Here is a 12,486-nt window from a genome sequence, read left to right on the forward strand (position 1 = left end):
ATCGTTTTTTTTCTTATATTCTCCTATTATTATAATTTTTTTTACTTTTGCAAGTATATTTACTTCGGGAACCTTGTATACAGTCATAGTTATTGCATTGTTTTTGCATATCTTGTGGGATGCAGGGTTACACCCACTCATACTGCAACACTTATATATAACATAAAAACCGCAATGCTGCTCCACTTCACACGGGGGCACCATAAGCCTCTGAATATCTCTCCACTGCATTTGAAATCAAAGGGCCTTTAAACAAACACCAAAGTCTAGTATGGCACTTCCTTTATGCAGGAGTCGGATAAGTTACGAGTATCAGTCTTTAGCATGTAATTATTTTGGAAAACAAAAATGATGGATTTGAACAGAATGTATTGGAGTACATGTTATCAATGCTCTTTATCCCCAAAGCTACAGGTGAATAATGAATATTTATGAGTCATTATTCCTCCTAAGGCTATGATCATGATGATAGAAAAAAACTATTTTTACATCCTTCCCTTCCTAATTGTAACTTGGTCAAGTCTGAGATTCATTAAAGAATGGTTTCTTAACGAAACAGCCTTGAGAGAGTGACATTTATAGCTGTTGCTATACTAATACAATTGTTGGTAGAAAGCAGACACACACTAGCTTCTCGTTTGCTTCTCTGTAGCACCCCTAACCCCTTCGGCTCACAGTTTGATAAAAAGAAAGACAAAAAACAGCCTATGCCAAAACTGAAACACCAACAGCAAATCAGCGTGTTAGCCATGGTACCAAGTTATCTCACTGAATAACTACTTTAAATAAGGTGGTTTTGGAATAATTGGATGAAAGACAGAAGTACTGAAGTTTTGTTATGAAGACAAAGGATACTGAATAAGTGAAAAAACGTCGACCAAACAGACTTCTTCAGAGGTTGGAGTATGACTGTACCGACAAAACCACAAATTGCAGTGTCACTTACAAACAACATTCACATTTAGTTTGCATAATAATGTCAGAAATCTGTAACTGGCACAGGATGCAGTGTATGGCAGTGAGTTTATGTATACACTTCCCTGCCAAAAGCCTGCTCACTTAACATGTAGGAAGGACAGTTCAGTGGTTAGTCCTTAATGATAAACTTAAGTGAAAACTAATGGCTATAAGTATATATGTGATGTGTGTCTCTGGGTGGGAATGCAATGCCTTTTAAAAGTGATTAGAGAACATTTCTTTTTTTAAAGCATCTTCTTCCTGAATTTAACAAATGCAATAGCTAAATATTTGGATTTTGTCTGCAGCTAAAAAAAGAAGACATTTCAAAGTAATGTTTTAAAGCTCTTACCCTAACATTAAACTGATTTTAAAGCCAAATAGTTTCCTGCTGATCCACTGAGATGTATTTTCATGTGGGCACTGATCTGATAAGATGTTTGCAGTTTGCATTTGGATTGTGGATAGCTGAATTTAATTATTTCAGCTTTACTTACTATAAAGTTGTTTAATAGATTTGAAAATCGGTACCAAGGATTTAATACTGACATTGACATTAGGAATGTTTTTTGTGTGGAGAAGATACAATATCAGTAAATCATATGACAGACAGGGAACTGTTTTATTTCTAACAATGGCAAAAAAATCATAATTAGTGATATGAGCAGACCTCAGACAAAGAGATATGATTCAGAAGTCTTGCAGCATCTGTACACCAGCCCTAATAGTTCATTTGGAGATTAAACTATGACTAAATGATAAAATCACGTGATTACGGTGTGTTACAGCCTAGCGATCAGGGCGCCATCCCCAAGTTCATTCACAAGGCGTCACTGTGGCAGTACAAATTTGGTGCTTCTACCATTCAGAGAAAAGCAGCAATCGCCAAAAGGCGTTTTACCTTTTGGCCAAGATGCAGCACCGAAACTCACCACCAATGTAAACTGAACCGCCACTCTGATTTCCCCGGAGACCAATGCCTAGCCTGCCTCTAAAAACAAAAATAAATAATAATTATTCAATTACTAATTTTCAAAAATAGGTGGGCTTCTGACTCTGCAGCTTGGCTAAAAAGTAAAAACCGTGCTAAATAAATCACAAAGCTTTGGAAGCATGCCTGTCCATGGTAACCCTGTGTTAGGTGGCCCATTATCACACACATACCCTTGCACGCACACACAATACCATACTTGTAATGCTACCTTAATTTACTGTCTAGGCTTAAAATCAGCATTTTAGAATACATAAGTAACCACTCGAACACAGGCACACACGCACACACATACACACGTTTTTTTCTCTTCTGGGAAAAATAAATAAATAAATAGATACAATCTGTAAAAGGTGCATACTGATAGAGAGAAAGACCCCCCTTTTAGATACACACTATCTCACACATTCGTACACACATCCTGTACCTAAACGCAGACACACACCCGCACACACAAATATAGTTATACACTCGCACACAAACACTACGCCCTGCTTCGTTACTTAAAACCTCTTAAAATTCTCCTAAAATAAACCGAGAAAAAATACATTTATAAGACCGGCACCCCGTTTGTGCAAACAAATCAAGGATAAATTAAACCAATAACATCATGAATATAAAACAAAATAGTCATGGCTAGCCAGTTTTGCACAATATTCAACCTTTAAATACATAGTGGGCGTGGTCTGTAGAGTGTGTGTGGTAGCAAATCCAATAGGATTCCACGCTGAGAGGAAGAGGAGGGTCTTGGAGTAGGAAGTGAGGTTGATTGACGGACTGATCCTCTGTAGATCCCTGCCCAGAGTCTGTTTTCTTTTCAATCTGTCACTCCCATTCTCTCCTCTACCTCCCACGCTCTTTTCACATCATTCACCTCCTTAGGGCTGAAAAGCAAAAACCCAGTGATGCAGGTTGACGGATGTTAGAATTACCAAAGAAGGAGAGAGGAAGGAGAGAGGGAGGCGTGAGGATCAGCTAGGCATGAGGCAGAAAAAGGGGCTTTGTTGTCTCTGCTAAACCACCAAATGTTCCTCCCATTTCCTGTTTGGGGAAGGAAGTGGGTGTGGCTAAACAAGGAAAAGCCATGGAGCAGGCAAAGCCAGATCAAGGTGACGGACGAGGTGAGTTTGTCTCTCGCTGGCGTCTTCTTGACCAGAAGATAAAAGAGCAGGCTAGCTCCCTGTTGGCCAGAGAGTGTCTCTGTGGCCAACTACAGCAGCTCTGTTGGTCCATCTCTCAAATCCCTCCCTACCCCTTGTCTGGGGGTGGCGTGTCACCTTAATCCTACCCCCTTGTTGGCAGGGCTGTGCTCCAAGGCTCCTTAGCTTTGGAAGAGGAAGAGATTTTTAAACAGGGTTTTCCACGCCCCCGTTTACTCAATACAGCGCTTCATCATCAATGAACCAAGAAGTAGGAGCTGACCTTTGACCTGAAGTAGATGTGGTCAGATTGGAATCCTTAACTGACCCCCGCCTCCCACCCCCATAAGCTGCTCTGCTGTCCCCTACCTGGTTTTATGGCGGCCAGACAAACAACAATAACACAACTAAAAAATGGGAAAAAAATTAAAACAAACATTAGGCCAACTGCAGGAAATCCATAAAAGGACTTCTTGCTTCTGTTGATTATTTTCTGCCTTTCCTTCATCCGCTTATTTAGCTCTTCACACTTTGAGGACATGATGAAACTGTGAGGCACTTCAGAGACACACTCAGACACGTGTGGAGAACACACTCACTCACACATACACCTACAAATAGAGAAAATCATAGGTCACACACAAGCATACACTCAGATAGTATAGAGTACAGTGAAATACTTTACTACAAACATTCACACACACATACAAACTCATAATAACCAACAAAGTCATAACCAGGTGTTTGAAGGTTGCGTCACTGGCCGCCATTGTCCAGAGCGGTTACGTCTGGCAGAGAGGCAAACAGTGTCTGTGTGTGTGTTTGTGTGAGGAGCGGAGACAGACAGAGCCAGCTGTTACCCAGCACTGACAGGCCGACAGTCTCTGATGATGTCAGAGGGGCCAGTCAGTCAATCGAAACTGTCTTGGCCCGACTCCTACAAACTGGTCACACACTCCATATCCTCGTCCTCCAACAGCCCGCTGTCTCTCTGCCTTGCTCCTCCAATCACAACCGGGCCTATGTGGTGCCCTGCCTCCCCCTCTTCCAATTCTTCGTCATCCTCCTCCTCTTGTCCCGTTTCCCCTGCTAGCAGCTCCTGCCTCTCCTCCAAGGAGGACGGCTCATGGATGGAGCCTCTGCTTCCCGCGGCCTCGCCCAAGCCCTCGCTGAGCGCTCGGTCCCTGTGTGTTGCTGCCGTGTGGAAGGGGAGGAGGTTGCCATTGGGGCTGTGCTGGGAGGTGGACGAGGTGCTAGATGTGGCCGTGTTGCTGTTGAGAATGTTGTTGGCAGCGTGCTCCATCTCTTCGATGGTCATGTCGCAGGCGTCCGCCAACTCGGCTTTAGTGGCCTCAATGAACGACGGGTCCTGGGCGAAATGACCCAGACCTTCTGATATTAGCACCTTGAGAGGGAAACAGAAATATATGCAGGGGGATGGATGGGGGAGTGGGAGAGAAAAGTTAACTCAAAGGAAAAAGACTGGAATGGTTACAGCGGCAACTAATGATTATTTTCTTGATTTACTGTTCGGTCTATAAAAAGGTGATGCTTAGGAAGATTTCCTGAAACAAAAGTTGATTTATATTGAATCAAAAAGGAAAAAAAGTCTACTTGCCAGCCCTAATCACAGGCATCAGAAGTCTATAGTACATGCATTTATTTTCTCTAAACCTCCCATATTTTACTGGTATAATACATACATATATGCAGACAATTTACAATAATTCACAAAAAAACTTAAGTTGGAGATAACAATTGAATTTATGTAGCAGAACATGCTGTATTGTTAACCACCCAGATGGAATCACTGACATAAAACAATAAAATCTAGAAAATCTTCACTGTTGAGGATTGTTACAGTAACGAGTAGTACTATTAACAAGTAGAGTGTAACCTTCTCCAACCTGTGTTCACACACTCACCGCCTCCACCAGACTGCCTGCGCTGCCGTGACAAAGTGAGCTGCGGTCTTTCCCCAGTAATGAGGGCACTGTGAGCGACACTGGTCTTGGTCTTTGATTGGGCGCTGACCCACTGGGGATAGGACTTGCCCCCCGGCTGTTACCATTACTGTCGCTGTACCTAGGAGCAATACATTTGTTTATTATATCATACATATCTGTGTCATAACTGCTACTTGGACATTTGCACTGTGACTTGTAACAGATCGGTTCAAGGTACTGAGTCTTACCAGGGCCCACAGTTGACAGAGGGCAAGCTGGTATTGAGCTTTTCGTGGGAGTTGGAGCCCTCTAGCCTCAGAAAGGGCACCTGCTGGTAGGAGGCGTCTGTGCCATGGAAAGGAAAAAGAAAGACAGGAGAAGCAACCGTGAGAAGAACAAACCTATCCCAACAAGTACAATGACAAAGTTCTAGCACAACAAGAACCATATGCACTTCAAAATTCAATATTGGATTTTTTCTTTTTATTATTAGATTTAGTGGCACGTTTTTTCCCCTCAATAAGTTATAATTGTGCTTTCTGAAGGAAATGTATGGAACATTTTCACCAGTACTGATCAGTACTGGTAAAAATGGCATGCTGTGTGCACAGGATTGCAGTATACCTGTTGGACTGGCTGGAGGCGTGGAGCACAGCCGGCTGAAGAGGGTCGGTGAGTGACTCCTTCTTAGCAGAGGACTCAACCCTGCGACTGCCAGAGCCTGGAGAAGGTAGAGAGTAGAGGGAGAGTGTTGGAAAGGAGCAGTAAGGGGGGGACTATGTCTGTCAACACAGCATGGCTTGGAGATCAACTTCACATAACGCATGTACAACTTGTTTATGTGCATCTTGAGAGTAAGGTGTACTGTATGTCTTTGTTGATTTTGTTGGCATATTCTACCTGATGATGTACAAGGTGTAGTGGTACAGCCGTCTTCTGGGACATGTCTGGCCTAGACTGTCTCCTGAGACACTCCAGATGGAAGGACGATCTCCGCACTGTCACATTCACACACACATACACAACACATGTGCATTCAAACCAATGTTTACTGATGTGTAGTTGAACCAAAACTTTGGATTTTTTCTGTAAGAAAGATCTGTATCTGTGCATGTGTCTGCTCACCCAGAGAAGTGGGGCAGAGGAAGACTCTCCTGGGAGACTGCCAACCTCCTCCTCTTCTCTCTATTACCTCCTCTCCTTCATCCATAGGAGTCAACTGCTTACATGCCTCATCCTGATACACCAGCCTAATGAGTGCCCAAAGACACACAAACAAGAGTTAACAAAAGACACACTCCGAAACTCCTTAAATTTGGAGGTCATAACCAAACTGTTAAGGGTGTGTATCTGATTCAACAGTACATGTCAGAGGAGAGTGATTGGTCGTCTTCCTGGTACTCCCTGTCATCAGCGTAGCTGTCATCGTACGTCTCCTCCGTGGAACCCTCGCCCCTTCGGATGATTGGCAGATGGCTTTCGCTTGAATCCGAGCTACAAAAGGAACAAACAAGCACACAACCCAAACAAACAAAAAACATGAACATAAACACAGACCACAAGTAATGGAAAAACATGTAGACAAATAGGCAGACAGACATTGACACAAAAACATACACACAAAAAGAAGCAGCTGATTAGCAAAAAATTCAGATAGGAGCTTAGGAGGAGAGACTGAGAAACCCACTCAGGCTTATATACTGCATGTAGTAAAAGGGAAGAGAGAGAGAGAGAGAGAGAGAGAGAGAGAGAGAGAGAGAGAGAGAGAGGGAGGGAGAAAAAGCTGGAAGAAAATAAGTAGAAGCAGGTGGGATTCACAACTATTTTGTGAAAGCAAAATGGTTAAAAGCATCAAAAGCATCACTTGGAATATGACAAACTGATAGTACGACTGAGGTTGAGACATCTTTAAAAAAACAAAGAGTAAGGCAAACAAGATAATAGATCATGACAGCTAATACTTGGAGAGCACCTTTTTAATGTAGGGATACTGGGAAAATAATCCTTTTCAGATGCTGTCTTTTTCACTCATTGATTAAGAAGTGGACACAAGGTCTGCATTAACTTGGTATAATTTACAAAAACACAAGAATGTCTTTAAATCTGCACATTTACCTGTTCTTTCCAAATGCTAAAATATTATTATTTGTATTAATTTGTATTATTTTTGTATTCCAAAGATGTCTTGTCACCCTATCTGTCCACATCTGTTTCATATTCCAGACTTAAGCTTTAAAGAGACATCCTGACATTTGAAGTTTTAACTTATTTACTTCACCAGATTGCTTGCTATGTCAGCTCCACAAAAACTGCCAATTAACGATTGCATTATAAATTGAAACCAAGAGAGCAAACAAACTGCCTGCAGTTACCATCGCCCATTATTTTTACGTTTAAACGCAAATAATATATATATATTTTTTTTTTAGTCAACAACACAAAAACAATTCATAAGAACAGCCTGGTGAAGAACATTTTTTAAATGCCAAGATGTCCCTTTATTCCACAGCTATTTAAAGACTCAACAGCAAGCTCCGGGTTAGAACAGCATTTGAATAACACCTGACTAAAGCTGTTCTGAATCAGTTTGATCAAGCTCATCACACACAGATGGGGGTTACCGTGTCGCTAAGTGAAGAGAATCCAAAGAAATAGTGCATTGAAAAGCTGATACTTTGTTTAGTCTGTACTGGAGCACTTCATTTTAGATTACCTCCTGTTATGATGGAGGTAAAGTGAATGTAAATAATCTCCCCTCTATGATTAACTATAACTGTCATTTGCCAAGGTTTCATATTCCCCCCATTCTACACATGCAGAATAACTTTCTAGGATTTAAACATTTGGAAGCAGCATATACAATTATCTCATTCTGGACTTGTTGGACAGACCAAATGACAGACAGACCAACCTTAGTCCCTTGCCTGTATAAAGGCAAAAAGAAAAGAGCAACTATGACAATGCAACATTAATTATCCCTTTGTTTAAATAAGATACTCCACATTTTTCTGCTTAATTAGGATCACAACAGGAGAAATGTAGGTATGAGCCTTTAGAGCCTTCCACACATTACCATTTCTATGGGCAAATATACTACATTGTGTCTAACCCAGCCCTGCCATAAAATACAATAGATCATGAAAGATCAGCACAGCAGCAATAGGAGCCTTTAATTGGAAAAATGTAGCCATGTTGCCAAACATTCCATGGATAGCTATGGTAGCAGATTGTATTGGAGCAGCATAGAGCCTGGCTTTTGATGTATCAACTAAAGCAGTATGTGCATAGCAACAAGTCTCGCTATAGCACTCTGACCATATTTATAGCATTATGAGCCCTTTTAGCACACACTTGGGGGACTAACACAAACACACACACACACACACACTTTTTCTCACTCCGTCCCCTGGCAACATACCGCATGAGGGTGTCATAAAAACACGTCCTGCTCGCCACCAGAAACAAAGGTCAAGAAAAGGGAGGAAGAAGGAAAAAGAAAGTGAAGGAAATAGACAAAACCCATTTATGTTCATACTTGTGTATTATGTAAGCTGGCTAGCTAGATATCTGTAATGATGGTCAGGAAATGAGACCGTTAACTTTTGCCTCAGTTCAAGAGCACATAAAGTGGGAGAGGAAAAAAACACCCCTTCAATAAAAGAATCACTTAATAAGAGGCACCTGTAACTTGCTGTGCGGCCTGAGCTCACCTCTTTGGAGGAAAGCACCACGCAGATTTCGGCAGCAGGATGGGGGTGAGTGGCTGTCCTGTATGTCCGTCTACAGTGCTTATAGACGGGCTTGGGAATCGACTGATACCCTGGGTCACCACCACACCGACCATACTAGTGTTGTTGGCATTGTTGAGGTTGGCGTTGGAGCCTGATGAAGAGTAAGACGAAGGGGTGAAAGTGGTGGAGTCCATGAGCTTCTCATGGGACGGACTCTCGCCTTCGCAAGGGGAGCCCTTCTGGCTGATGTGCAAGGGACGCTGGGTAGTGAAGGACTGTGGGAAGGAAGCGTTCCCATCGCTCTGGTTGGAGTAGTTGACGTGGTTGCTGAACAACCCACCCGAACGCTGCAGGGTGAGAGGAGTGAGGGTGAAAAGGGTGAAAGGAAAGGAGAAGAGGGGGAAATGTATTTCAGATAATTGAAGTTGACGTAAATGTTTACGTCAAAATATCTTTATATCTTTCTAAACTCAAGCACTCAGAATTACTACTCTCACATTCAATGCGAGCAGCAACAAAAACATTATTCAGCAAAGATGGAAATGCAAATCAGAAGCCTTAAGTCGCAAACCAAGGAGAGGTTGTACTTGTGAAATCAGAAATGTATTTATAGGGACTTTATAATTTGATTGCAAATGACTGCTGCTGTAATTATTGTGCATATGACAATAAATCATCTTGTATCAAAAAGGTATTTCTCACAGATGAAATATTTTCCATAATGCTGCATGGATGGATGTCGGAGTAGTGTAATACTATTTCTAATTGAGTTAAATTTTGTTGCTCAAAAATATATTTTAGAATCCCTTATTTCAGTCTATCTGTGTAACATACAGTACATATGAGTAACAAGATACAACAATCAACTAACAAAAGATGTGAATGAGGTAATGACATTGACAATGGAGGCTGATAACTAGTATAACTCACCCTTCAGCAAAGTTCCCGTGTGTGTGTATTTTTTGTCAGAGGCGCACAGTTACAGTGCTGAAATGTGCAATGATATGTGTTTTATATAAGGAAATTGTGCTGTTTTTCTGCTTCCAAAACGTGTACTCATGGAATTAAAAAAAAAAAGTAATTTAGTATCTGCAGTGGTTGGTAGCCAAGCGCTGTGGTGGAGATTGAGACATTTAAAATGTTTGTTTGAACCTCTGAGCACATGCAATTGGGTCCGAGTATGTCCATGGAGCAATAATATGGCTTCAAGCTGGAGGCTGATAATTTCTCTGTCACTCTCTCTCTTTCTCCCTCCCTCTCTCTGGAGAGTGAGTGAAGGTGTGTGTATCCAACCTTTACCCTGAAGATATCGTCCTCCGATGCAGCCGACACAGGCTCCTTCAGGCCTTTATCCAGCTCCTCCTCCACAGTCAGGTCTCCAGAGATGGCCCTCCGAATCTCTGGACCAATGTCATGCAATGTCCGCAGGCCCGCCTTCACACAGACCAAACAGCATAAGTGTTGCACTTATCAGTGACTGACATATACAGTTAGTACTCACACAAAATATTTTTCTCTCTTACTATAGTCCATTCATAACAAGAAGCCTACTATAAACACTGCATCACCCTGACATTTTCCTTTGAAATATTTTGGGTCAACAACTTGAAATATGTACAAGTACTTCTGTCATCTGAAAAAAGATAACATATATGTATAGATTTATGGTCAAGGTTAAACAAAAACTCAATGTGATGGTGTACCTGCAGAGAGAGGGCAGTTTTGGGGGGCACCTTGGCCACCAGCCCTTGTTCTTTCCTCTTCTTAAACTTGCGGAAATATTCCTGGATGAGGAACGTAGCATAGAACTTCCCGACTGTTACCTCATCATCTGAAAAAATAAAAATAAAAATACATTTGATTATTATAATGTCTCAAAATGCCGTTGCCTAATGGAATGAAATACTGCTGCTGAGACCTTAGTTACAGTAATAAAACAAACTGCGATGCTGAGTTCCCTTACCGCCAGCAGGAGGCACTACTTGATCCAAGAGCTTCATGCTGGTTCTCTTCCAGATCTTCTTCACTATTGCCCTCAGTTCCTCATTGGCCTGCTCCAGGTTACCTGCAACCACAGAAACATACATACGTATACATTCTGTAGGCTCAAAGTACTATCTTCCTAGTTGCACACTACATTGCCATTCAGTCTGTCCATTGTGAAAGCATCAGCACAAGTGTGTTTCCGTATTTGTATCCGTGAGACAGTATATTGTTTGTGTATTTAACACTGGAATTTTAGGATTCCCAGGAGAGTTTTAATAGTGTGGTGTTGGGATTAGGACAGGGCAACAAAGTGGGAGTCAGCAAAAATGGATGTGCTGTAGCATTTTGAATATTTCATTATGATATATAAATATTTATTTAACGTAACTTGAGTAAATTTGGGGAAATTTCAGGTGTGAATGTGTGTAACCATGTATGAGCACATGAAGGTAAAAAAAAAAAAAAGATGGGGGGCGCCCTAAGCTCAGTTGGTAGGGCGTCCCCCCCGGGCCCAGCAGCTGACCCGTGTTTGATTCCCGCCCACGGTCGTTCTCTGCATGTCACTCCCTTCTCTGCCCCATTTCATCTCTGTCTCAAAAAATATCTTGTGTGTGTTACCGTCCGTCTTGATCCTGAGTGCGGTCCTGACCAGAGCAAACAGTGTGGCGTTGAACATCACTGTTCCATCGCTGTTCAGAGGCATGTTCATTGACACCAGACGCTGTGTGAGATATTAAATATATTTTGTTTGATTAATCTACCATTTCAAATTAAATAATGCACAGGACAAGAAAAGGCCTGCAGTCGACAGTTTGTTGAAAATTAAACATAGTTTGAAACTATGCTCATCACTAAGGTGCGAACACACCAAACGCGTTGGGAGCGGTGGCCATCGCGCCCAACGCACCTGATCTGGCGCTTGGTAATTTTGTGTCAAAAAATGGTTCAACGCGCCCAACGCACCTACCAGCCTCCCCCGATATATTTATTCCCCTAATCAACCATGGCTGCGATCAGACCCGACCCGACACAACAGCGATCATGTCCGCACAAAAACAACAACAACACGGCCAACAATTGTGCCAAAAGACAAATCAACAGCAACTTAACGGAACAAATAGCCTTAAAACAGCATTGCAGATTCACGCCGCTCGGAAATTAACACAAACAGCAAGGCAGCATCATACCAAACACATTTACAGCAGCATTGTGTGCACAAAATAAAGGCAAGTAGCCTACATTACCCTACCTGGCTGTGATGGGACCATGGCTGGCGTAGATATAGGCATAAACACCGGTGCTTCGCTGTACTCGTCGTGAAAGTTCCCCGGACTTAGCCGTTATGTTTGGGTTCATTATGGAGGTGGTGGCCGCACACAACCGGGTGAGTTAACTAAATGCTATCCGACCGGTGCTAACTTGGTTTATCGGCTAAAGCACAGCCGCACATATTCACTGAATTAACCAGGAAGGCCATTCTCCTGGCTCACTTTCCCCACGTCTTCTAACCCAACCCCGAGCGGCTTCATATCACCAGCCAGCCGCAAATACATTTCCTCCCCGGTGTTTCTCAGCCTCTGTGTTGTCCTCCCACAGTGCCGATGTCTGTGACGTCGAGTCATTCTCCAAGGCTGATTGGCTAACGCGGCTAAACGTCACGCATTGGAGCAGAAAAAGTTAAATTTTTTGAACTCCGCGCGTTGGTGCTTTGGTAAAGCGGCTACCGCGCCCAACGC

The 12,486-nt window shown here is 42.4% G+C and overlaps 1 protein-coding gene across 1 annotated transcript in view; it reads right to left on the reverse strand.

Moving 5' to 3' along the window:
• Positions 1–3,589: 3,589 nt before the first annotated feature.
• The window catches only part of cacna1c (calcium channel, voltage-dependent, L type, alpha 1C subunit), a gene marked incomplete at its 5' end in the record, with an annotated part of 185,599 nt that continues 176,702 nt past the window's right edge, over positions 3,590–12,486 (reverse strand). Inside the window, 13 exons of the mRNA XM_080051210.1 lie at positions 3,590–4,492; positions 5,013–5,172; positions 5,282–5,378; positions 5,643–5,754; positions 5,934–6,031; positions 6,159–6,283; positions 6,399–6,527; positions 8,452–8,478; positions 8,744–9,111; positions 10,058–10,198; positions 10,468–10,595; positions 10,728–10,829; positions 11,369–11,471. Of these exons, the coding sequence (XP_079907336.1) occupies positions 4,025–4,492; positions 5,013–5,172; positions 5,282–5,378; positions 5,643–5,754; positions 5,934–6,031; positions 6,159–6,283; positions 6,399–6,527; positions 8,452–8,478; positions 8,744–9,111; positions 10,058–10,198; positions 10,468–10,595; positions 10,728–10,829; positions 11,369–11,471 (2,058 nt within the window). The 3' untranslated portion in view covers positions 3,590–4,024. The remainder of the gene's footprint in view (positions 4,493–5,012; positions 5,173–5,281; positions 5,379–5,642; positions 5,755–5,933; positions 6,032–6,158; positions 6,284–6,398; positions 6,528–8,451; positions 8,479–8,743; positions 9,112–10,057; positions 10,199–10,467; positions 10,596–10,727; positions 10,830–11,368; positions 11,472–12,486) is intronic.

The sequence above is a fragment of the Ammodytes marinus genome (genome assembly GCF_949987685.1).
Source record: "Ammodytes marinus genome assembly, chromosome: 22".
Lineage (NCBI taxonomy): Eukaryota > Metazoa > Chordata > Actinopteri > Uranoscopiformes > Ammodytidae > Ammodytes > Ammodytes marinus.